Source organism: Enoplosus armatus, chromosome 24 (genome assembly GCF_043641665.1).
Source record: "Enoplosus armatus isolate fEnoArm2 chromosome 24, fEnoArm2.hap1, whole genome shotgun sequence".
Classification (NCBI taxonomy): domain Eukaryota; kingdom Metazoa; phylum Chordata; class Actinopteri; order Centrarchiformes; family Enoplosidae; genus Enoplosus; species Enoplosus armatus.
Window position 1 is genome coordinate 7,498,167 of NC_092203.1, and position 24,857 is coordinate 7,523,023.

General features: G+C 42.2%; 1 protein-coding gene across 1 annotated transcript in view; it reads right to left on the reverse strand.

Moving 5' to 3' along the window:
* LOC139307005 (neural cell adhesion molecule 2-like) overlaps nt 1-24,857 on the reverse strand; it is a 77,089-nt gene that overhangs the window by 29,231 nt on the left and 23,001 nt on the right. Inside the window, exons 6-11 of the mRNA XM_070930962.1 lie at nt 22,084-22,201; nt 16,832-17,001; nt 9,507-9,652; nt 3,675-3,825; nt 1,339-1,526; nt 1,052-1,148 (exon numbers count right to left, since the gene is read on the reverse strand). Of these exons, the coding sequence (XP_070787063.1) occupies nt 1,052-1,148; nt 1,339-1,526; nt 3,675-3,825; nt 9,507-9,652; nt 16,832-17,001; nt 22,084-22,201 (870 nt within the window). The remainder of the gene's footprint in view (nt 1-1,051; nt 1,149-1,338; nt 1,527-3,674; nt 3,826-9,506; nt 9,653-16,831; nt 17,002-22,083; nt 22,202-24,857) is intronic.

Consider the following 24,857-nt stretch of genomic DNA (forward strand, 5'->3'; position numbering starts at 1 on the left):
TTGTACAGGAAAAGAGGTTAGATAAGGTGCTATGAAAGTCTCATTAATTAGTCTTTTACATTTATTGTCATGCAGCAACTACCGTACTTTCACAGCTATTGAATATATCTTTATAAAAACACAAACTTTTTTGTTGTTCGCTAGTTTGAGAGAAAAAACATTTCAAAACACACACATGCACAATAATAACCACAGTGCCACTTAAAGCATTTTCTAACTGAACATTAAGGTACTTTTAAAGCTGCAGACAGTACTCACTGTGCCTGCTGCCTATTACATCAATGTCATACCTATTATAAAACTAAAGATAGACATTATTGCTATAATAACTGTGAGCCTTGAAAGCAATTTACCATAATCTACAGTTTCGGGTGAGGTGGTGCATCACTCAGCGGCATCTTTCACTTGTCCTTCGACTTGTTTTAGCTGTGTTTCACTACAAACTTACGTACATGTAAAGACATTTTTAGTGGTTTTTACTCAAAGTTTATCTTTGAAAGCTGCACAAAGAAGTGATGCGTTCTCTCTTCTGAGTCTCCATTACTGACTCAAACTTTCACAACTACATGAGTGTGTGTATGTGGATTTGTGCAAAATTGTAAGCGTCACAACAACTTCCAAAACACATTGTTTCCTGCAAGACTACATATTAGGTCAGCTTTTTGCTCACTACTTTTCTCCTTAGCCAGAGCAATTCAATCTGCACTAAAGATAATTGGACTGCACTATTGTGTATTAGCCAGCGCTACCGTAAATTAGGGGGTACTTCAGTAAATAGCGAGGGGTATGGTAAATCAGCCGGCACTATTTGAGATTAGGCTAAACTGAATAGGGGTTGGGAGTTGTAGTGGAATTTATCTTCCTGAGAATTGCAAATAAGACAATTACCATTAGTGGAGAGGTAGAGGGTTACAAAGCAGTTAGAACAGTTAGAGTTACTGTGAGAGCACTCATTCAAAAGGTGTGGGATCCCTGACTCCACACATTCTGGACTAGAAATGAAGTCACCAATCTCATCAGGTAAAGGGGCCCCACAATAGTGCACACTCACCTGCCTGGGCCAGAATAAACTCCTGGTATCGAACGCCGATGTTGTTCCTGGCTGTGCAGTTGTAGCGGCCGAAGTCCCTGTCGGACATAGGAGTCACCTAGAACCGGAGAAAAAGCTTTGATCAAGTTAAACAGAGCACAAATGATGTCTTCACTCCTGATGTAAAACAGAGAAAGAATCACATCCACCAGTGATGCTACGTTACAGAGCAATGGTAAGTAGCATGTGAACTCTCTAGTGGTCTGTCATTGTTAGTAAACTGACCACAGTTCTGGACTTGTACCCACCTCCAGCACTGACTTCCCCTCTGTGCTGTGGACCCGCGTGTTGGCAGTTCCCTCTGCGGAGATGGTGAAGCGCTCTCTCCTCCACAACATGGTGGCCGGAGGGTTGGACATCACATCACAGCTTATGTTCACTGGGTTCCCCTCCCACGAGTAAAAGATGGTGTGGTTGGTGAGGAACTTTGGTATGTCTGTCCAAAACATAGAGATATCAGTTCTCACACTTGCCTCGTTAGTATGATAAATGAGTTATTTGCGCTGAAACAGGCCCTAATTTGCTAAAAGAGTAATTTGCTGGTGTGTCTGGAAGCCAATTAAATACTCAAATCAAAGGTGAAGCTGCGCTGGATGATCAAAGACATAAAAATGACTTGTTGAGGCTTAACCCACAAATTCCTGAAAAGGAGAAGAAAAAGCATTTCATTAACGTTTCCCAAACTCCCTCCGCAATGTTAAAAAAAAAACAACTTTAACTTAATTGAAGCCACCTCGTGCTGGGGGGCAGGAAAGAAAACCTCCATTACGATCATCTCCCCAAGAATAAAAATAAAGGATGTAAACAGAAGCTCATTTGCCGCAGCAAATAGGAAGGGCAGTAATGGACGATCGCAGCGGCGAGCTGTCGTGCGGCTTTCTTTTGGCCCAGTCAGCCCAGCTCAGTCGGAGAGGCATTATGGTTGTTTTATGCTCGCTTGCAGGATTCCATTAAAGAGATTGATGCCTGGCTCTCTGTCACAGCCGAGGACGCGTTATCCCCCTGCAGCCTGCAGTGACTTAGTAAATGAGTTCATTAGTTCGGTGGCGACGGCTGGCTCAGCCCCGCCACGCTCAGACTCACAGCCTGTGTCTTTCTGCAGAGCGGCAGTCGAGTTGTCAGCTGGGGCTCCAGCAAAACAAGTTTACAGTACAACGACAGCAACTTTGCTTCATGGCTGGAGAGTGTGTGCATGTGTGTGAGATTTGTTGGGGTTTTTTTTAAACATGAGGGTGCCATCAAACTTTTTTCCAAAATGTCTAACTTTTCAGGAGCTATGCATAAACAGGTTTTGAAGGGAATCCATGAACCCAAAAGTCACCTCAGCTAGAGGAGGAGAAAATTGGTTTCCACTTGACAACAGAGGTACAGTATTCATTTTTTTCCCTCTCTGTCTCTCTAAATATATTTGTTTGTCTGCCCTCTCAGGTCCTTTGAGCTTCAAGGTGGAAATGCTGCTACCAAAAAAAAAAAAAGAAAGCACTTTTCATTGGTCTCGTTCAGGCAACAGAGCCTCTCTCATAATGAACCTAATCATTCCGAGGCCAAAATGGAGATCTTTGCTTCAAAGCTCATTAGGCAGGGGATAGCCCGCCCCCCAATAAGCCCAAACAACCAGCACTGAGGAATAGGTGCACTCATCGGGAAGTAGGGGAGCTGTCAGCGGGGGAAAACTAACGGCAATGCATGATATCCTCTCACTAATGAACCCTTCTGAAGGCTGTGTGTGGTGCAGCAGGTGCAGCGGGTGCAGCGGTTTTGAGGGGGTTAGTTGTTTAGAATAATATAATGATCTTAAGAAAGAAAAACACAGTGTGAAAAGAATTATTAGAACTAAGGATGGCTGAACTTCTGAACTCTCCACCAGACTGCAGGGGCACACGTGTATCTTGCTAAGTTGCTGATTTAACAGCTTAAATGTGTGTTTGATTTTCACATTCGGGATCTGATAGTGCTAACAGTAATGCGGAGGGTGGAGGGGAGGTTGGGGTTATATCAGGTGACCAGAGCTCCATAAGTAACGGCCTTCTTCATTTTGCACACAGACAAATTTACAGAACTAGTTGCTTCAATATTTCCAACTCTTGCAACAAATAATAAGAAATGACACTGAAAAAAATGAATTGCATATGTAGTTATTTGCCTTTTTCTAAAGAAAATCATGAAATACTGCACCCTAGACCAAAATAAATTTGTAAAAAAAGTCTATGACATTGCCTTGAGTTCCACGCTACTGATGTACAAGTCAATGTCAGTGGTCACGGGGTGACTGTGGGTGGATTTAGATGCAGAATTTTGAATATGTGAAGGCCTTTAAGCTAAAACATAGTCAGCAGAGTTAACTCTGCAATTTTAGGTTCAAGATTTTTGTATTTCATGACTCTAGCTGGCATCTTCTCGTTAGCGTGACTGGTGCAGCTCATGGGCTTTGCTTTGCAGTGTTTAATGTCCTTAATAAACTCGCGTCAAAGTGTCAATAATGAGGTTATTATAAGCAGTAATAAACAAGTCTACAGCAAAGACCTCTGCTCAGGACAGTGTGTGCAGAACCTTTAAACACTGATGAGACAACAAACATACTCACACTCAATGTCCAGGAACATGCTCTTCTGATGACCTCCGATCCTGCTGAGCGCCTCGCAGTCAAATCGACCCAAGTCGGCGAGCCTCACACCGCTGATGGTCAACACAGATTTGCCGTGACGGCCGCGGACTTCAAAGCGTCCGTCAGAACTCTGCACACAAACACACCCACATACTTCTCACTGCTACATGTATGTGAAATAGAAGTTCTGTAAAAGTCGAGCCAGAGAAGGAGGTCAGAGATTCTAGATGTGAGGTTTATGTGTGAATCCCGGGTGATAAAGAATTGGCATTCATATCCATATAATTTTCACACAGTTAGTGCCCTTAATGAGTGGTTTGCTGTGTGAAATTCTGGGCAAAAGCAACCCAGACACAACATTTTAGAGTGGGAAAGAGAGAGCTCACCTGACAGACCTGGAGGAGATGGATTATAGTTTTGATGTATAATAAGGCTGACATTTTATTTGTGATACTACGTCCATGCTTGCGATTGCGTGAAAGCTGTAGAAATGTTAAGATATGAGGGGGGGGGGGGGGGGGGGGGGGGGCACAAAGCAAAATGACACCATGAATGCGGGGAGGCGAAGGCCGGCCCTTCTCCAAATCATTTACAGAAAGTTCCTCGTCCAACTTTGTACTTGTGACAGAATGACAGCCCCTTGATCTATTTTGACCGCCCTCGCAGGCTACCGTCACTTGTCACACGGAGCCAGGGTTAATGCAATAAACTGTCGATTTATTACAAGGTCATTACATCTGTATGAAGACAGATGGTATCAATTTGAAGCAACGGGTCAATTACAGCAGACGAGGCTATCATTCCAGTAATCGACATTCACTCGTAATGAGAAAAAAACACCCCGGGAAGCATCCTTGTTGCAGACACGATACGGCTGCAGCCCCCCAGACTGTTACCTAACAGATAACCTTTGTCACCCCAAAGAAACTACTTTTCAGTGGTCCTGCTCATGGACTTCTTCTTCTTTATATAGCCCTTTTCTTTCAAGACACATTTCTACATCTCCACGCAGAGTAGCCAAACCATAAAGTCCTGTATCAGTGTTGTTTCAGTAAATCAGACGATCACATGATGAACACGGGCGACAAAAGCTTCTGTTTGCTTCACTGTTTCTTCTATATATAAATGTGTAATGAAGAAGTCGGTCCGACGGTCTCTTTTCGCAGACAAGGCACCGCCATGAATAGGAAACAGAGTTTTAGTTGAGTTCTTGTTATTATTCATAGCGTCTGAGAGTGCCGTAGGGTATTTTCAATATAAGTACCCATCAAACGACACATGGCATACATTATGGTGGCAATCTATCGTGGGCACTCGAAGCCTACGTGAACAAAGAGACATGGCCGTCAAATGCAGCAGCAGCATATCATGATTGTGCTATCCCTGCTGAGTAACAAGGAAATGGACCAGCTTGTATAATCTGAGACACTTCTATTATGGTCCCATTATGAGGACACTGCTGACATAGACACTATTGTGGACACATGCGCACACTCTGCACAAAAGCTCTGTGGCTATAAAAGAATATACGTACAAAGGCATCCGTACAATTGTCTTTTCCCACATTGTTGCCTTCTACTCAGTCAATAAAGTCAACTTAGCTGAACAGCTTTAATAGAGTAAAATAGGGTAGAAGTTATTTAGCTCAGGGCCTCAGAGTTAATGTAGGATTGCACTCAAATTAGTGTTGTGAGTTTGTTCCTAATAAACGAATTACAACTGAAAAAACAAACAAAGAAAAAGCTGAGGCTGAGAGTCAAATCAGGCTAAGGGATACCCCACAATGCTTTGTGTCGCTACAGTTGTAATCAGCAAGATTCTTGTTTGTGTATTTTAGGTGATCATTTTTAAATGTGTCATCCGTCCCACATGATGTGGACACAGCTTTAGGTCAGCAAATCAGAAACCATTATCATATGACAAACCCACAAAGACGAGGAAATCAGATATTTATTGATGAAAATGATTATTTCTTTGTCCTCCAGAACGTCTGCACTGCTGAGTTCTTGCATGTCTGCGTGTGCACATTTGCATGTATGTTTGTGTGTGTCCCATCCACTTTTGTATATTTGCATATTTATAAGTAAGTCTGTGATATAAGTGCACATTCTACACACTTCCTCCATAGATTTCCACCAGTAAATCAATGCCCATCCAGCCCCTCCTGTCACCCCCCCACCTCTGCTAATGCTCATTATGTGTCTAAGCCTCGTAAGCCTCGGCCGTGAGACCCCCCTCTTCTGAATCACACTCTCTTTATGTTGTCACTCGTAGACTGCTTCAGCATTATACTGTTTAGAATTGCTTATCGTTGCTCTTATCGTCGCAATACTATCAACCAATGAGGTGAAGCGGCTTTTAAAGGCTCGGTTCTGGTCTCTTTGTGCTGCCGCTGCACACTTTGCTTGTTTGCCTCGCCAGCTGAGGTCAATGGGATTGGGAGAGTGTGTGCTGAATGGGAATACTGAGGAATGGGGGGATGAGAGAAGAGGAGGAGGAGGAGGAGGAGGAGGAGGAGGAGAAAGAGAGGAAATCTTCCAGGAGGGAGCGTCTGAGTCAGGAAATTACTCGCTAACCCCCCCCCCACACCCCCACCCAACTGACAGGGGTCTGTCTAGAGACGATCTCAGCCCCGAAAGCACAGCCTGTTTGATATGCAGCTCAGTGGAAGGCGAGGCAAGCGGCCAGACGTGAACACAACAGCGAGTCACATGCACGGCCGTGGATGACACACGCATGTTCCTGCTACTGAATGCTCACCCACACATACTGTAAAACACGTGAGCGGCATCCTACATGACAGCACCGAGATAAAAGGCAAAGAAATGTGGAAGTTGAGGGAATAGAGGAACCGCAGGAGATGAAAGGAGAGGCAGGTGAGGAAAAGGAGGGCAGAAATATAGGAAATCCAATCCCTATCTGATCCATAAGACCTCAAAAACCGGAACGGCTGTGAGTTTACAGTGAACATATGAAGCTAAATCTCGAATGCAATCTCTAAAATGGGATTATAGAGGCTGTTCCTGTCTTATTTCAGTTCTCAGATATTAAAAATGTCAGCTGTAAATGTCAGAGAGGCTGGAAACACACTGTAGTCTAATTCTGGCATTGCTTATTCCAACAGTTAGGAACAGGGTTGTTCATATTTGCACCACTTTAATGATTACCGTATCACCTCATCCTCGTGACAACAACAAAATGACATTTAATAATTTCTGGTTCAAGGAAATGGAGGCGAATACGGGGTTTCATACAACAAATCCTCGGCTAAACCTCAACATTATCTATTTTTGACTGTGTTTTGCAAAGCAGGGAGCTGCTTTTGTGAGAAGGAATCAAATAGAAAAGAAAACAATAATCTCAATGGGTGCAGGCGTCTCCTTTTTCAAGGTTTAATTCTGAAATGTCTTTAGATAAGAGCGTAAATCAACACAAATACACTTGACTTCTGGTTTGGAAGTTCTTCAAAAGTCTACTGAATCAGATTCAGACAGTCTTTGCAACAGTCATCGAAGCAAAAGCGCAGACTTTTAATGTCAATATCTCTTCAGCTTTGGGTGTTTTGCATGAATAGAACAGAAGCTACGGTGCAGTCTGCTAACCTTGCTTGAAACAATACCAGAGGAGTGAAACAATATCCCCCGACTCAAATCCTACCTCAGTTCATAATTAAATTCCAGGAACTGCATCCCATTATGTTCCCTTGCCGAGGGTCAAGGTGTTAGTTGACAAAGAATGAGAAAAATGGAAGCAACGTTATGCAGTGAGTAAAACGAAGCCCTTTGAAGCTTAATGTCGCTCAACAAGAGAGGAGTGTGCGCCGACTGGATATGCAGATTGGAGAGCAAATTGAGAGAGGAACATCCTGCCTTAAACCTAAATGACTGCGGCCATCCATCATGCCTCGTGCTGCACAAGCCGTGTTTGTCTTTGCGTATGTTTAGGTGTGTTGGTTTGCACTACGCATTTCCATAATTGCATTTGCTGCGGGAAGAGAAGCACTTACTCTCATTTTCGGCTGTGATTTATCAACCCGAGCGATTCGAGCCAATGCACACATTCATTTATCTCTGCGGTGACCTTTTTTTCCCGAGCAAAAGAACGGCTGCCATCTTTGTTTTTTTGTGTTTTTAACCGCTTCTGCAAAAGCTTCAGCCCCCATGCCAGGGAAGCTGTGATGGAAGAGCAGATGATTTTGACATTGATGGCGGTTCATTCAAGAATAATTACTTTCCCCAGAAAACGCAGCCGCAGCTCATTCAATCTCTGAGGCTGTCCTCATGGACAAAGTGACTAATGGATGCTGAGAGAGAAATGCACAACAGGAGCTTAGTATCTTGTCAATTTCATAAGTTGGATTACATAAAATGTCGGCGAGTCAAGGGGAGGTGCGAACCAAAGTGTAAAGTATTAACGTTTGCCCTGAAAACTTCAAGGTTCTTGCTGCTTCTTTGTGCTGAGTTAATCAAAATAAACACGAGCACTGATTTCCCTTGAGATAATAATCTCAGAAAAATCGAGAGATCTAAACACTCCCTGTAAAAAACATGCACCAAGGTGAACGTGCATGTTTTGTTATTATGTGAGTCTTCGTGGCTTCGTACCGTAGTTGTAGTACGGAGAAGCAATGGGATTTTGGCTTGCTGTATGAAACGTGAGCTCATCTGTCGACACTCTGGAGTCAAAAGGAAAGACGAGGATCAATCCATCAACACTTAAATGTAAATATCATCAGCATCAGTCTTTCAGCAGGCGCTGAGCAGCACCGCCAGAAGTAAATGACTCTGATCGCAACATTTCATGTATGGCAGATGGGAATGATTATGACTGCTTTTATTTTTATGAGGACATATACAAGTAATTACCTGTTAATGTTGGCTATTTCTTTTAGTACGCAACCAGACTACCCACAAATAGTCCAGTTTTCTCTACATAAATAAAAACAGTGACATGTTAATGGTCACCATAAGAACAAAAACACACGAAAAACGTCTCACGCGAGTCATTTTTAAGCTGTAACTCCAGCTAAATGACTTCATGGTCTTCTGTGAGTTCAGGCAATTTCAGGAAACCTTTGTTTTATCAACACGTTCAAAACCTCATTAGTGAAAATCAGTGACAACCCGTCTGAAAACAGGGCTCCATTTCAGTCATTTAAAGTTGACATTTGGCAAATACAAGGTTTTCACTCGAGAGGAATGGCAGTAATGTCATATTCAGAGACATATTTCAACCTGTGGAAAAACATTGCGATTGTATTATGTGGATGGCATTCAGGATGAATAAAACATAGCTATCTAGCCAATATGCAGGGGGTGGACAAAACAACATGAACCCTGCAATAAATAATAGCATGACTGGACTGTTAATTTATACTTTTACTCCTTGAGCCCTTCATCTCATATATTCTCACCTCTTCCCCTCTGTTACCCTTTCAGTTTAAAATCTAAAGTGGCTTTCAGAAAGCGAGCTTTTACAGCTGCATCAAAAACTGGACGCAACTCAGTAACATATCCAGTGACGAGGGGTCACAAGTACTCATGGCTTTGTTTTAATAGATCACAAGCCAAAATGTTAGGAAACCCTGTCTTCAGTGACACCATGCCAGGGAGGTGTTGTACCTTGGAGTGAAAAATAAGTGTTTTTTGAAACATGTGGTATGCAGAACTAGTGAATTTTCTTCCCTCTATATGCTCTGTATATGCTTTTTAAATGATGTCCAATGAGCCCAAACCTAAAGCCCCAGCCACTGCTGCATGATGATGCACACACACACACACAGAGCCAGATGGACTTTCTGGCAGTTTCTACCTTGTCCCCGTCCACGAAGGTCTGGCCATCGCTGGCTCTCCTCCAGGAAATGTCGGGCAGAGGCTCGCCGTCAGCCACGCAGGAGATCATGGCGGCGCTGCCCTCCACGGCTGTCACGTTTTTCAGCTGGGTGATGTGGGGCTGGACTGGAGGCCATAGAGGACGAGGGGGAGGAGGAAGTGAACAAGAGAAAAAAATGAGATAAGTGAGTAAAGAAGAATAGATTGAAAGGCGGGGGGGGGAGTAGGTGTGAGGGAGGAGGGAGGACTGAGGAAGGAAAAAGGGTGAGCGGGAGAGAAACTGTCAAAGATCTAACTCATAAGGGAGGGGAGATGAAGGCTATACCACAGGGTTTAACCACAGAGCTGATGCATGACTTTGGTACCGACAGTCTAGGCCAAGATCATTTATACACTGCAGTCGTACACTTTCGGCATAGCAGGAGAGCATGCCCTCTGGCCTATTTCGTGCAGATTCCTTGCCCTAGATGACAACACAAAAACTGACTTTGCTAAAGTTTTAAAGCACAAAACAAATCAAACCCGCCTCTCCTTCTGCGTGCGTTCCACCTTTTTTGTTTTAAATAAATATAGATTTTTGTCTGGATGCCTCTCCAGCACCGTGTGAATGGCTCTTTGACGCCGAGCGAGCACCGCGATAAGTGCTGCAAAGCGTGCCGCTGGGGGGGCTGCTCCCCGCTCGCCATCCTCCTGATAAGATGCTCTGAGCATGCCCTGAAACACCATGCATGTCAAGGGCACAGAGCATGTCACATGAATCATGGATTGCCCCCCCCCCACACACACTGCACTTAAGTACTTAAAAAAGGAAAAGGGGAAGTGAATGGAAAATAGTGACTACTGTACTGAAGACTTAGAACACCACCCGGGGGGGGGGGGGGGGGGGGGGGGGTCCTGAGGAGTGTTTGGCAATTTCACTCGGGCGGAGGAGCCATCTCTAGGGATTTTGGGAGCTTGTCAAAACATGGGGTCACACAAACATACAGGCACACACGCACACACACACACACACACACACACACACACACACACACACACACACACACACAGAATTACCTGACCACTATAAACAAAGCTAAACCTATTCTCAACTCTAATCTTAAAGCATAGTTAATTCATCCTAAAAGCCTTTTCTCTTGGAACATTAAGAGTGAAAACATACTGTATTTAACCTAAGCAAACAGATTTATTGCCAAGTAACATACATGACAAGGAATTTGCTGTGGTCTGAAGGTGCTATTGTTTTGATAACAAATAGGTAGAATATAAAAGCTAAAATAAGAATAAGAATAAAAATAAAAATAAGATAAGATAAATAACAACAGTGCAGTGACCAGAATAAAGTAAAGTGTCCAGATAAAGTGTCCAGTAGGGGGTGAGTGCGTTAATGTAACGCAGGGGGGACAGGGGTGATGTACGTTAATATAACGTATAAGTAGTGTTTGTGTTCGGGGGGGGGGTCAATGTAAGTTTGTCAGGTTGACTGCAGAGGGGAAGAATGATGGGGGCGGGTGTGGCTGCGCTCTTCCTGAAGTCTACAACCATCTCCACTGTCTTTGAAGCGTTAAGCTCCAGGTTGTTGCTGTTGCACCAGGTCACCAGATGGTCAATCTCCCACCTGTAGGCCGACTCATCCTCACCAGAGATGAGTCCGATGAGGGTGGTGTCGTCCGCGAACTTTTTAAACAGGAGCTTGACGGACTGGTGACTGGAGGTGCAGCTGTTGGTGTACAGGGAGAAGAGTAGAGGAGAAAGAACGCAGCCTTGAGGGGAGCCGGTGCTGATCGTCCGCGAGTCTGAGACGTGTTTCCCCAGCTTCACGTGCTGCTTCAGGAAATCTGTGATCCACCTGCAGGTGGGGTCAGGCACGTTCAGCTGGGAGAGCTTGTCCTGAAGAAGAGCCGGGACGATGGTGTTGAAGGCAGAGCTGAAGTCCACAAACAGGATCCTGGCATAGGATCCTGCGGAGTCCAGGTGCTGGAGGATGAAGTGTAGAGCCAGGTTGACGGCGTCGTCTACAGACCTGTTGGCTCTGTAGGCGAACTGCAGGGGGTCCAGCAGAGAGTCTGTGATGGATTTGAGGTGGGACAGGACCAGGCGTTCAAATGATTTCATGACCACAGAGGTCAGGGCAACGGGTCTGTAGTCATTTAATCCTGTGGGCCCTGGTTTTTTGGGGATGGGGATGATGGTGGAGGCCTTGAAGCAGGCTGGCACGTGGCATGTCTCCAGTGAGGTGTTGAAGATGTCCGTGAACACCGGAGACAGCTGATCGGCGCAGCGCTTCAGGCAGGATGGGGAGATGGAGTCTGGTCCAGCAGCTTTACGCGGGTTTTGTCTCTTGAAGAGTCTGTTCACATCTCTTTCAAGGACAGACAGAGGTGTCGATGCTGGAGGAGTGGGGGGCGCTGTGGGGGGCAGCTGTGGTGGTAGGAGGTGTGAGAGTTCAGCCCCAGGTGTGATGAGGGGGTTGGGGCTGTTGGGCTGGAGCTGGTGGGTGATGGTGTGGGGGATGGTGTCAGGACTGTCCCATTGTCTCTCAAAGCGACAGTAGAAGTCGTTGAGGCTGTTGGCGAGGCGTCGGTCGTTAGCAGAGTTGGGGGCTCTTGGCTTGTAGTTGGTGATCTGCCTGAGCCCCCTCCACACAGAAGCAGAGTCGTTGGAGGAGAACTGGTCTTGTAGTCTCTCTGAGTACAGTCGTTTAGCTTCCCTCACCGCCTTGCTAAACTTGTACTTGGCTTCCTTAAACTCTGCTCTGTTGCCACTCTTAAACGCCTCTTCCTTTTCCAGCCTCAGCTGTCGCAGTCTTGCTGTGAACCAGGGTTTGTCGTTGTTATAACTCACCCTGGTCCGAGTTGGTACGCAGCAGTCCTCACAGAAGCTGATATATGAAGTCACAGCCTCTGTGTACTCATCCAGACTGTTGGTAGCAGTCCTGAAAACATCCCAGTCAGTACAGTCCAAACACGCCTTCAGGTCCTCTGCAGCTTCACTGGTCCACTTCTTCGAAGTTCTCACAACAGGCTTAGAAGTTTTTAATTTCTGCCTGTATGCGGGAATCAGGTGGACCATGTCGTTACTGACTGTGGTGTAACAGTGATCCAGAGTGTTCCCCTCCCTGGTGGGGCATTTAATAAACTGTTTGTATTTGGGGAGTTCATGTCTGAGGTTACCTTTGTTAAAGTCACTGAGGACAATAACTAAGGAGTCCGGGTTGGTCCGCTCCGTTTCCAGTATCTGGTTGGCGAGTGCGCGCTGTGCGTCCTGCACGTTGGCCTCCGGTGGAATGTAAACACCGACCAGAATGAATGAAGCGAACTCACGGGGGGAGTAGTAACAGATGTCCTTTAACATTAAACATCCAACATTCCAGCACTGAGAAAAACTACCACCCTGATGAATTATTTAGTCCACGATTGAGTCCTCAAATCTGGTTTTCCCAAAACAAAGTCAAACAGATTTGCAGATGAAGGTGGGTAATTTCACTCAAATATCATCTAGAATCAAGTGTCATTTTCTTGATAATACAGCAACAATCTGCCAAGACGAAGGGAAGCTGCAGTGGGAACAAGTGAAATTATCTCTCGGCAGAAGTTTTTCTTGTTGTAAGAAAAATACGTTTTAAAGCCTCCTAATGAGACTAAATGACTTGTGGAGATGATTGCTGCAGAGAGGGAGACGTGAGAAGCACTTTTAGATGCTCTTCCACATCTATTAAACCACAAATACACACGCATGTAGACACTTTCACTCAATAATACAACACAAACACACACTCAAAGCCGAGCCACACACACACACACACACACACACACACACACACAGACACACACACACACACACACACACACACAGATAGTACTGAGACCGGCCTGAACCAGTTCTTCAGCACCACCTTATCTGCAGCCGTTTTGCCCCAGATGCCCTTCATCATGCAAATATTAAATGGAATATGTCTCATTTATCAAGCATGGCGCAAAAATCCACTCTGCAGGGAACATTATTAATAACGCATTATCTAAAACATTTCAACTCTAAATGAGAAAGAAGTGAGAAGCATTCGCATGCTAAAAGATAAAAATCCTGAATTAATTTGACCTTCCAGGTTTGGAGTTTATTCCTTTCAGTTTGATGAGCTGCTGTGAGTTTCTCTTTAACCCAGTGTAATTAAAAACAAGGGTATTTTACCCTAGCGTTTGTTAATAACTATAATTGCACTTTATTATCTTAATTATAGGTATTGTAATAATTTAACTTGTAAATGTTGTATTTAGTTACCTCAGAGTGTCAGTCCCGACACTTCATGCATAAAGAAACAGGCTCAATCCTGCCCTCACCCTGTGAAAAAGCCATTACTGGTGTCAGTGTTAGAGCAGAAAGTGGCATAATGACATAACTGCTAGAGCCCTTTGACACTATAAATATATATAAATACAGTTTTGGTACAGTTTGACTCATTGTTGGCTTATAACATTAACATTTCCTAGTTGTTTATGGACTATTAATGCAGGGAAGGCTTCAAATTCCCCAGTTGCTGCTTTCTTCTGTGCTTTCATCCCCTCAGTAGCAATATTTGACATACCTGTCAGTGGCTCTTATCCCACTGACAGCTACGAGAAAACAAAATAAGGTACTGACTCTGATAACGATAATGTGTAATTGTGTATTGTCAGCTGTACAGATCCACAAAGCAAATGTCGGCATAGATTCTCTCCCGTCATCCCTGATGCCTCTCATAACTCTGCAAAGTTTAGTGGGTTAAACAAAAAAGTATCATGTTTGTCATCAGTCTACAGGAGGAGTTATTTTGTGATGTAATTTTCATTTTTTTGCCGTCTCGTCTCGCTCTGCTTACATTTTCCATAAAGAACGGTGAATAGTGTATTGTGTGTTTCAACAAAAAGAAAAATAATGGAAGTAGAACAATGCCATGATGTGTTCAGCCAACTTGTTCAAATAATAAAAAAAACATTAAAGATGATGCTGTGTTTCTACTGACAACAGATCAAAAAGGCCGGCTTCAGAGAGACGTGTGTCTCTGCTTCTTCTGCGATACATTTCTCCCTGTATGACTGCTGATTGTTGCTGAAAAATGGAGAGTTTGCTCTTTTACAGCAACCTGACATTTACTGTGGATGCTTCAGATCGCTGAAAAGTGATCCGCACTCAACCTACATTGTTGACTGCTGTCTACATCTAGGTAGTTCCCTATAGAAACTATTTAAAAGACACCACCAAATAGAAACTGGCTATGAAATGTAGCTATTTCTTATTCTTATTAAGTGTAAATGGTAAATAAGAGCCTACAAAGACTAAGAGTCTACAGCCATGCTAGCGGCTCTGTGAGGCTGTGCTGCTGTGCTTTGAGCTAAATGCTAACATGCTGACGGTGAGAGTTTAGCGTGTTAGCTTGCATACACTTGCTAATTAGCACATTCAGTTCGTCCAGTGGTTGTTGAGATATTTCAGTCTGGACCAAACTAGAGTTTTTCTTCCAGCAACAAATGACGCAGAGCCCAAAAAGCAGGACAATTTGACATAATCCCTGAAGACTGATAGGAGCTGGAGGGACTAACACTTCTGGCATTCACAGCTCGAGGGCTGCTGTGGCGACTCTACAAAGCAGCCAGGCGGCACACTGTGGTGACACTGGGCCCCCCAGATGTGAAAGTGTTTAAGTGTATGAATGTGAAACAGGGATGAATAGGCTTCAAGCAATTAACTGGCACAATCACCTATTTGTGGCAACACATGATCATGGGTCCACAGAAACCCATCCGTGAAAGCGAACATCTTTGTAACAACTCATTCCCCATCCTCTGCTGTAAAATGCAAAACTCCTCCTTAAGGAATTTCCCTTCTTCTCTCCTGAATCACACCTTCCTTTGTCACATCTTTCATCTCATTTTGAGCAGAAAATCCTATTGCCTTGGTTCATTTTATTACCTATAATGATGTAATCATGCACATTTGAGAAGGAGACATTTATGGCATCTATTGTGAAAGCTTGCCTTTAATGCAAGTGAATCATATAAATGAAGCTTTAACAAAACATTAGTGTTAAAATCATTGCATGTGATGAGAAGTTAAAATGTAAATGAGCCTTTTTAATAGCACTCAGGAAATGAAAGTATCTTTGCTGGCCAACGTGAGCCAAACTATATCCTTCATGGCGGGAGGTCAAGGCTGGCATTTTCTTTATTGGGAATACAGGCAGAGTCTCACAGTGTGTTGCCCCGGCAACATGAATGCAGAACACATACATACCTGCGCACACACCTTGTCTTAACTTAAATGTCCTGTTCTGCTCCCACAATGTGCTGTCAAGGGTCATAAAACTAACTTACAACTGCGCCCCCCCCCCCACTCCCCTCCTCTTAACTTCTTAATTTAAATGTGCATTTTGAAGAACAAGCGCTTCTCACATCTTGAAAGGATGTTGATGACGGGAGCACAAATCTCCATACATTTTCATGAGCGGAATTCGCACTATCAGAGTGATCTGTGAGGAAATAGCCAGCAGGTTTATGAAAATATAAATTGAAATTTTTTATTAGGAGTGCAGTAAATGAAATATGAAGCAATAAATGAAATATTTCCTATCAGCAGGAATATATCATCTTGATGCAGTTGTTATTGTGCTGGGCTGAGGGCCATATTTAGACATTTGTGCTTTTGAAAAACATTTTTTTATGAAATGGAGTTTGTAGACGTCCTTACAATAAAGCTTTATGGATCCACATAAAACACTGTTCACTGTCATGGGCAATGCTTTTATACTTAAAAGCTCTGGTGGACAGATGATGTCAAATGAAAACAAACTTTTTAAATGATAAGTAGGTGAGGATGGATCCAAATTAAAAGGGAAAAATTAATGGTATGTATCCATGCAGACAGTTTTGCTTTATCGTATCCATGTTTTATGATTTCTGTCTGTTTTAGCTGCCATTACAGTACAAAGTGAATGCAATTTGGAACTACTTTCTAACAAAGAAATAGTCCTGAATGGTTAACAGTGGTCTTTTGGATTATCCAGAGTAAAAGGGAAATTATTTAGCGTAAGAGATTTTAAAATGGACTTCCAAAACTAATTTCATGGATTGACTTTCATTTCCTTATTTTAAATTGGGTTGAACCAACCTTCGAAGTACCAAGGACAACATAGCAACATAGCCTCTGCATGTAGCTGCTGTAGCTAACATGTGCCTCCCAACAGAACGTTTTATTTTACCTGTTAAAATGAATTCCACTCACTTCCCTGTGTGGTCTGTTTGATTGTCAGCCGAGTTTCAGTGACATTCTTACCAAACACTTTGAGGAAGTGCTCCCTCTCCTGAGATCCTGCCTTGTTGGTGGCCTTGCAGGTGTAGGTGCCCCCGTCGCCCTGTCGGATGTTGCGGACGGTCAACATGCTGCGCCCACCTTCCACCCTATTGATAATGTACTGCTCCGATGGCTCCAGCTGCTGCCCTTTCCTGCGCAAACAAAAAAGCACACGCCACAGATGAGCGAGGGGAGGAAAATATGGAGACCAACTCACACCTGACAGTGACCTTCGCAGAATTCACACTGCAGCGCATGTTTGATTTTACAGATGTATAATCTTAGCACTTTGGACGTCCCGTAAAAAAGAGAGGCTAAGTGCCGACAGCTTGACTTTGAAGCTGTTTCTATCTATAGCACATAAACAGATGAAAACATGACAGCACTTTTTATAGAAACCCTTTCAAGTATGATAAAAGTATTGTTTTAGATTGACATATCCTACTATAATTGAAATAACTATAGTTCAATGAATCATTTGTAGTATGTCATCAAAACTTCTTCAAACGCTACGACTTCTCAAACTCTGCCGTGCAGAAAAATACCATCTACATATTCTCAGTCAATGTTTGAGTCTCGTTAGCTCACTTGCGTTGTTGTGTACTTCCTGTTATGGACTGCAGCACTCACTAAATGACAGAGGTGTGGTGTTGAATACAGTGCTGACTTAATGTCTTTTCTTATTGGACTCTGTAGGGAAATTAGTCAGAAAAAACAACAACAGCTAAATTGATCCATGTCTATATTTAAGCTTCATAGCAGAAGCATAATGGCGTGAAGCAGGTTTGCAGTCTCCCGCTCTTGTTTATTTACTGTAGCGTAACCAGCCGTGTAATCTATAAGGTTAAAGGGATCGCCAGATTTGGAGGAATTTGACTTTTTCCTCATACTTATGCAGATTTACAATGACAAACTCATTATTCATTTTTTTCAGCTAAAAAGCTCTGATAAATCCACTGTACATCCTCGGCCTAGCACCGAGTGGCAGACATAGTGGAGCATTTAGCAGCTAAAGAGCCACATCAGCTCAAAGAAGAGTGAATAATGAATTTATATTGACCAGATAGGTCACAATGAATGCTACCATGTTAGCCACAAGTCTTTAGAGATATACTTTTCTTGTGTTGTCATTGTTGTGTTTACAGCTTGTTCTGTTGCCCTCTAGTGGCCAAAAGTCTATTTATACTGCTTTAACACTATTTCAAATGATAATGTATTTGCTGTAAAGAAATATTTCTAAAGGAAGGTTAATGAGTGCAATAAAACCAGAGGTTCCCAAATTGATTTGGATGACAGAAAATCTTAAAAACAACATTATTATGGCTTTAGATAAAATAATACCAAGAAAAAGAAGATAAAGCTCATCTGATGTCTATGAGTTACGGCTTTGATGGCAATATTATCAGCTGCAATTTATTTTTAATCCTCCCAAATACTATAACTCAGAAATATAAAGAATAGGTACGAAAAAACGTTTTACTTTTACCTGTTCATTCAATACAGATGATAATGCCCTCAATCTGAAACTGGCACCCTATTTTTTAACCTCAGAAGCTTTTATGTAAATTGAATTCAAAAGCGATGACAACACAGAGTTTAGAATAATGCATACCTCTAAATATATCTAGAGACTTCTCTATACGGTCTCAGACTGTATAGTCTGCTGTGTGAATGGAAAATAAAAACAATCTTATTATTTGGGGGATTTGAAATGTGCAGATTTCTAGACTCAGACACAAACACACACAAACCCAATGATACTGTGGAGTGAGGCCCGGGCCCCAGCCTCACTGTACTGTAGGAAAAGCGAGAGAGAGGATAATTGAAAGTCGACGGAAGAAACACCAAAGCCAAGTAATAATAACTCTGGCGAGCCAAAGAGGAAATGAAGAGAGGCCTCATCTTTGGAACGGACAGTGCAGGACGGGCTGCTGCACTGAATGTCATTATACTGACTGACTGCTGACAGGTAGTCCATTACCCAAGATGCACAGAGGACGAGGCGAAACCTCGCACTGACAGGAAATGCAACTGGGAGGCTGGAGGACGCTGGGAGGGGTGACATCAAAAGGAAAACTAAATTGGGTTGTGATTGTTGTTTACGCCTAAGACGATTCTTTTGTTGTGATGTACGCATTTTAATTCCGTCGTCTCGGATTGACACGCAGGACTTATTGACCTGGGAAATGATGGAGAATACACAGAGATGTTTGTCAGTCGGTGGACGCTGCAGTGTTGATGCACAGCTGAAGTGATGTCATGTCCACAGTGAGAGGCAGCGGTCTGCCCTTCACAAATGTTTTACATTTTATTAAGCTGGTCTTAAAAAAGTATTGTGGTGATTACAGGGAACAAATATTGTGCTTTTAGGTCGGGTTTTTGTGGAATGGTATACCAAAACAAAACATAATGTCATACGTTAACAGACATTAATGACATTAGTAATAACTTTGACACAAAAGTTCACGACAATGACAATTCTCATTTCAACTGCCTTTTGTAATTACCACGCCAAACATAACTCAATTTCATACACAAAAAAGGAGACAGTGAGTGAAATAATTATCTAAGAACAAAGCTGTCACATGAATAGTCTCAATATGAAAGTAAAAGTGAATCAATAGATCAGCTTTCACCCATCATCACTGTGAAATGTGCGGCCTCATATTATGCTTGCTGTTAAATCATTAAAATCTAATTTTCTCTGTTTGCTGGAAGACAAGGTAACACACCCAGGAGTAAATATAATTTCTGCTGTTGGGGCTGAAGCTAGAGAGCAAGATGAATGAGACGTACAAAGTTTAGGTTGTTTCCAGCTGTGCAGTGTCTTCAAATTGTGTTTGTACTTGGCAAAGTGATGCATGTGCCTCCCTTTTTCTGCCATGAGCGACTTCTCTTTCAAACTGCTACACAGACACTTCAGTCTTGTTGACAAGGTCACATAAAATAAAGGACTGATGCATTTACCTCAAGTCTAACTATGCAATTCACAGTATATTGTAGCTGTACAATGTTCCTGTCACCAGGTTAAATGCTGGAACATGGGACCTCTCGGTTTAGGTGAGATATCTGTTCTGACACATTCAACGTCACTAAATTTGTACGCTTTTCTTTGTGTGCCCAAAATAACCTGCTCTACGTGCAGCAGAATAGTAGAATAGAATAGAATAATTGAGAGAAATTAATGAACTTGTGCAGCAATTTACTGTAGATTGTTTTCTGGATATTTAATTGTATTTAAAGCAAGTAGAAATGACATATTTTAGTAATTAAGGTGCATCCTGCCATCTTTTAATTCATATCCTGTCTTTCACTTTTGTCACAGATCCTGTTGTGAACGTAATTGTGTATTAATGTCTTTATATCAGATATCAAACTACATTTCTGCATATTTATTTAAAAAAGTGCCTTACTTTACTCAGGCAGTTCTGACTGTGCTTCTGGTTTCCGTTGTACACTTGAACCTTGTGTACACCGCTGCATACTTTGGAGAACAAAAAACCAAAACCAAACTCTTCTACTCTGCAATAAAGACTGCAAAACATGGCCGTGAAAGACAGACAATAAAAACTTGAAATTCCTAAAAGTGAAAGCTAAGTGTGGGTGTTTAAGACTTCACACTCTAACGTTGCCCTGTGTCATTATGTTCCATTCAGAGCTATATTTAAGTACCACCATTTTACTCTTTCTGTCCTCTGTTATGGTTGGAGCTGTAGGTATAGAAAAACAGACTTTTGACTTGTTCTACAGAGTGAAGTTAACAATATGGATATTTTAAGTACAGTCAGTACACGCCATATTTTGCGTGTTTTAAAATCACATTTACCTACAACCAATTTTTCAAAGCATACTTAGATTTTTGAATGCGTTTTCCTGCAGCTCCTTCAGGCAGCCATTGATTTCCATTAATTTCAGTACAGCATGAAAAACAACTTACAGAAGCCAGCCTGAGGTAGGTAATACATCAAGTTAAAACATTGTCTTCTGTCAACCATGTCTCTTATCAAAGTTACATCATTGTTGCGTGGTAATGCAGTCGTGGGTACGAAATGATTTGAAATTTCTTCCCTGCATTGATAATGTGAAAAAACTACAATAGACATGATTCTTTTACTACTTCAAGGCCAAGTCCATGCAGGTTGATTTTTGAACTGTAGGGAAATTAATAGCTGCCTAGAAGGTAGGAAGTGCACATTCAAAAAATCGAAAACACTACAGTATGCTTTAGAAAGTCAGCAGTAACGTAAGGTGTGACTGATTTGTACTAAATGGGCTAAAACATACAGCAACACTGCAATGGTCCATTAAGATCACAAAACAAGTCTTCTATAGGAAAAAAGTATGAACATGGGGATGCCAATTAAGTGTTATCAATAGATGCTCAGGTGCAAATAGCTTGTCACGATTGTGTGCTGAGTGGGTGCAAGCTAATTACCCGAGTTGTAGAGTGGATGCTGGGGTGTCAAACGCTCTTCAGGTGCAAATTTTCACACTGTTTGCTATGCGCCATGTGATATCATTGTGCGGTTGCTTGGGGCAATGTGCGAAGGCGGACGATAAATTCCTCAGTTAGAGCTGTGAAGGAATATCTACTTGATCTGTAACCAAGAAATGTAACAACTGTATATATGTAGGAAGTAATGCACATACATGGGCACAACTAAAGAGGACTACATTTGTAATGACTATGGGTAGCAGCACAATGTGCAAAGGTAAACTTGAAATGTCAACCATACACACTGTCTCTCCTAATGTTTTCTAATACACAATATGGCCACAAGTATGTGGACGCTTGATTTGGAGCTGTTTGACATGGTTTGGGTTCGGCCCCTTCGTTCCATTAAGGGAAATACTATGACAACATGACAACACACCCATGCACAAAACAAGGTCAATAAAGAAATGGTTTTCTCAGTTTGGTGTGGAAGAACTCAATCAACACTTTTGGGATAAACTGAAACACCAACGCAAGGCAGACCTCACTAACGGCTGAGTTAGTGGCTGAATGGGAGCAAATCCCTGCAGCCAGCCTCGAAAATCTTGTGGAAAGCCTTCCCAGAAGAGAGGAGGCTGTTATAGCAGCAGATTAATGCCTGAATGGAATATGGGTATAATATCTGGATGTCAACTACAGCCATCCTTCATCTTTATGGGCCCACCAGTTTTAAAAGCCTGATGTTTTTCTGTCTAATATCTCTCTGAGCTGCATGTCAGAGACCAATGCTAGGTATTACCTGTGCCATGTGACCAGCGGGTCAGGAGATCCAGCGGTGATGCAAGTGAAGGTGACTGATTCCTGGTAGTCAGCTGTGGCGTTGAAGGACTGCTGGGACACTGACAACACCGGAGGGACTGCAGACACAAAAACGGAGCAGAAAATAACACAACCAGACAGGAATGCTGTCATTGGACCCTGAGAGTAAATAGGATGAATCACTAAAAGCCAAAATCTGACTTTTCTAAAAGAAAATTCAGTCTCCATGAAGCCAGATGATGAAGGCTAACATTTTCAAATGGATTAAATTGGCCTTGCGAGTGGCCTGTAAGCACTCACTGAAAATGCTACTTCTGTTGGTAATCCCGTGGGGATTTCAACTAACACTTTGACCCAGCTTTGGTAAAAACACAAAGGAGCTGAACACAGTGATGTGAAACCACAACGCTATTGTCTGATTCAGAAATGCTCAGCTAAATCCATATAAACAATGGCAAGACAGAAAATGTGTTTCAACATCAAAAACAACTGCACCATCGATGAAAAAGAGCGCTTTTCTTTTGTGAATAAACTATTCAATCCCCGTCAAGTGCTGGAGCTCCAGCCATTGTTCGCCTTGTCGGGCCAATTTCTGCAGAGTCAAAATTAGAAGTGCTTCATCGCTGTGATTTTAAGGTTAGTGGTTTGAAAGACATACAAGCGCAAAGTGAGAAAGCTTGAGCTCTCTCAGGTATGACACATATACTGTATTTTAATAATAACACACATTTTATTGGAAAAAAATGGTCACTATCAAACAAACAAACAAAAAATGGAAAAATATATTTGCATTTTTCTCATCATTCAATTTTATCTCAGATAAGTTCAAGTCAGGTGTATCTTACATGCTTTCAAGCTATTGATATTACAGTTTTCATATTGAATCATGAGAATTTTCAGTTTACTGTTAATATTGTATATTCACATGAGCCATGCAGATAAACAGTATACTTTTTAAGATAATGTGTGCTGGTAAATGGGTCTAAAAGCGTAAATGCAGCCCATAAATACAGACATATAAATACAGCATGTCTTGCTAATCTTCTACAAACAGCAGTATTGATAAACAGCAGAGGTCTTGATGACTTTATCAAGAGTATATGTTGTCAGGAACACACAGCGTGTCCCTGCCACCCAATCAGCTGAGGACTGTCATGTTGTCATTCAGTAGCAGGAGAGCAGAGGGAGAGCAGACCCAGTCTTTTCTCTGTTTGCCTTTGCAGTGACAAAGGAATGACAGCTTTATGGCACTAGCATGTTTATCAGGCGTCTCAGTCCATTTCTCAAGCCTGTACTTACGCTGTACCTTCTACTCCAACTATAACGGCTCTGCTGTGGCGCTGTCCAATCTCATGGCATGATTAAGCAGGTTTGGAGCAGCTTATTGGAGCTCTGGAGCATTTAATCCTTCAGTTTGACTGCGTCGGGAAGGTGAGAACAATGACAGTCAAAAAACGGGCATCAAATAAAGACCTCCTGAACACCTGAGGCGACTGTCTGAACATGTAAATAAGAGTTTGGTCCAATGCTGATATTGAGCTACATTTCTAATGTAGGGGTAGGTCACGCTCTAACAAGGTACAGTATATATCATTTTATATCACAAGATGGATATATGTTGTGATATAATGCATTTTTAGCTGCAAAATCTATTGTGATATTGTTAGTGGGTTCAGCAAATTAAAATCCTTACAAATCAAAGTACTTTCATCATAATGATGGAAAAATCATTAAAGAAATCATATATAAATCACCGCGGTATAAGCGTTAAGGTAAGGATTATGAACTGGAACTTTTGAGGCCGTCTGGGGACTTTTCTAGCATGTCAATCCTCATCTCTCTCCCCTCATTTCCTGTTGTCTCTCTACTGTTAAAACATCTAATAAAAATGCATAAAAGCGCCTGGAAAAATACTTAAAAACTACTATAACTGGATCTCTTTTGTGGATAAGAAAAAGCAGGTGTAAATGCACGCAGAAGGCATAGCAACTACTGGAACGACCACACCACTGACACCACATCTGGAGGGGGAGATCGCCGTTCTGAGAGGTCCTCTAACTCCTAACTCCTTCTATTTTAAGTAAAAACTTACAGAAGACCCCTTCCAGATGGAAAATAAGTAAGCCCATAGACCAGCGTCAATCAGTCCACCTACTTACTTAACTACATAATGAGATCCGATTACTATGTGGGCAGAATCGAGATAATGAGAATCCTCATTAATGCCAGGTGTAAACGCAAAGGCCTGCAATCAGATTTTATAACCCAGATAATGTATCGAGATACAGATCACATTTCAACACCACATCAAGTGTGAATGAAGTCCAAATAGATTAATTAGGTAACACGTTATGTAATTAGGTTTGACTCCTCCCACCCCTCGAATGGAGACAACAGGACAAATATCTCTATGAGGCAACAAACTCTCATTCAAACATGGCTTGTTTGCTGTGCCACTTTATTTTTGCATCAGTTTCATTTGCAATTCAGCTATTTAATTTATCTAAGATGAAGATCAACAACATATCAATACGAAATGAACACATTGTCTGGCTATTCTCATCCTGCAAATGAAAACCTACTTAACAGATGTTTGCACTCGAGTTAAATATGTGTTATTGTAACTGGCAGCTGCACAGTGGTATTATTTCAGCACCATTTGTTTTCCTCTGATCAAAAAATGTGGTTTTCTATTCCAAAACAGACCTCATTTGGTGTAGGAGGTATTGAGAGTTAATTAATTGAATTTGTCGT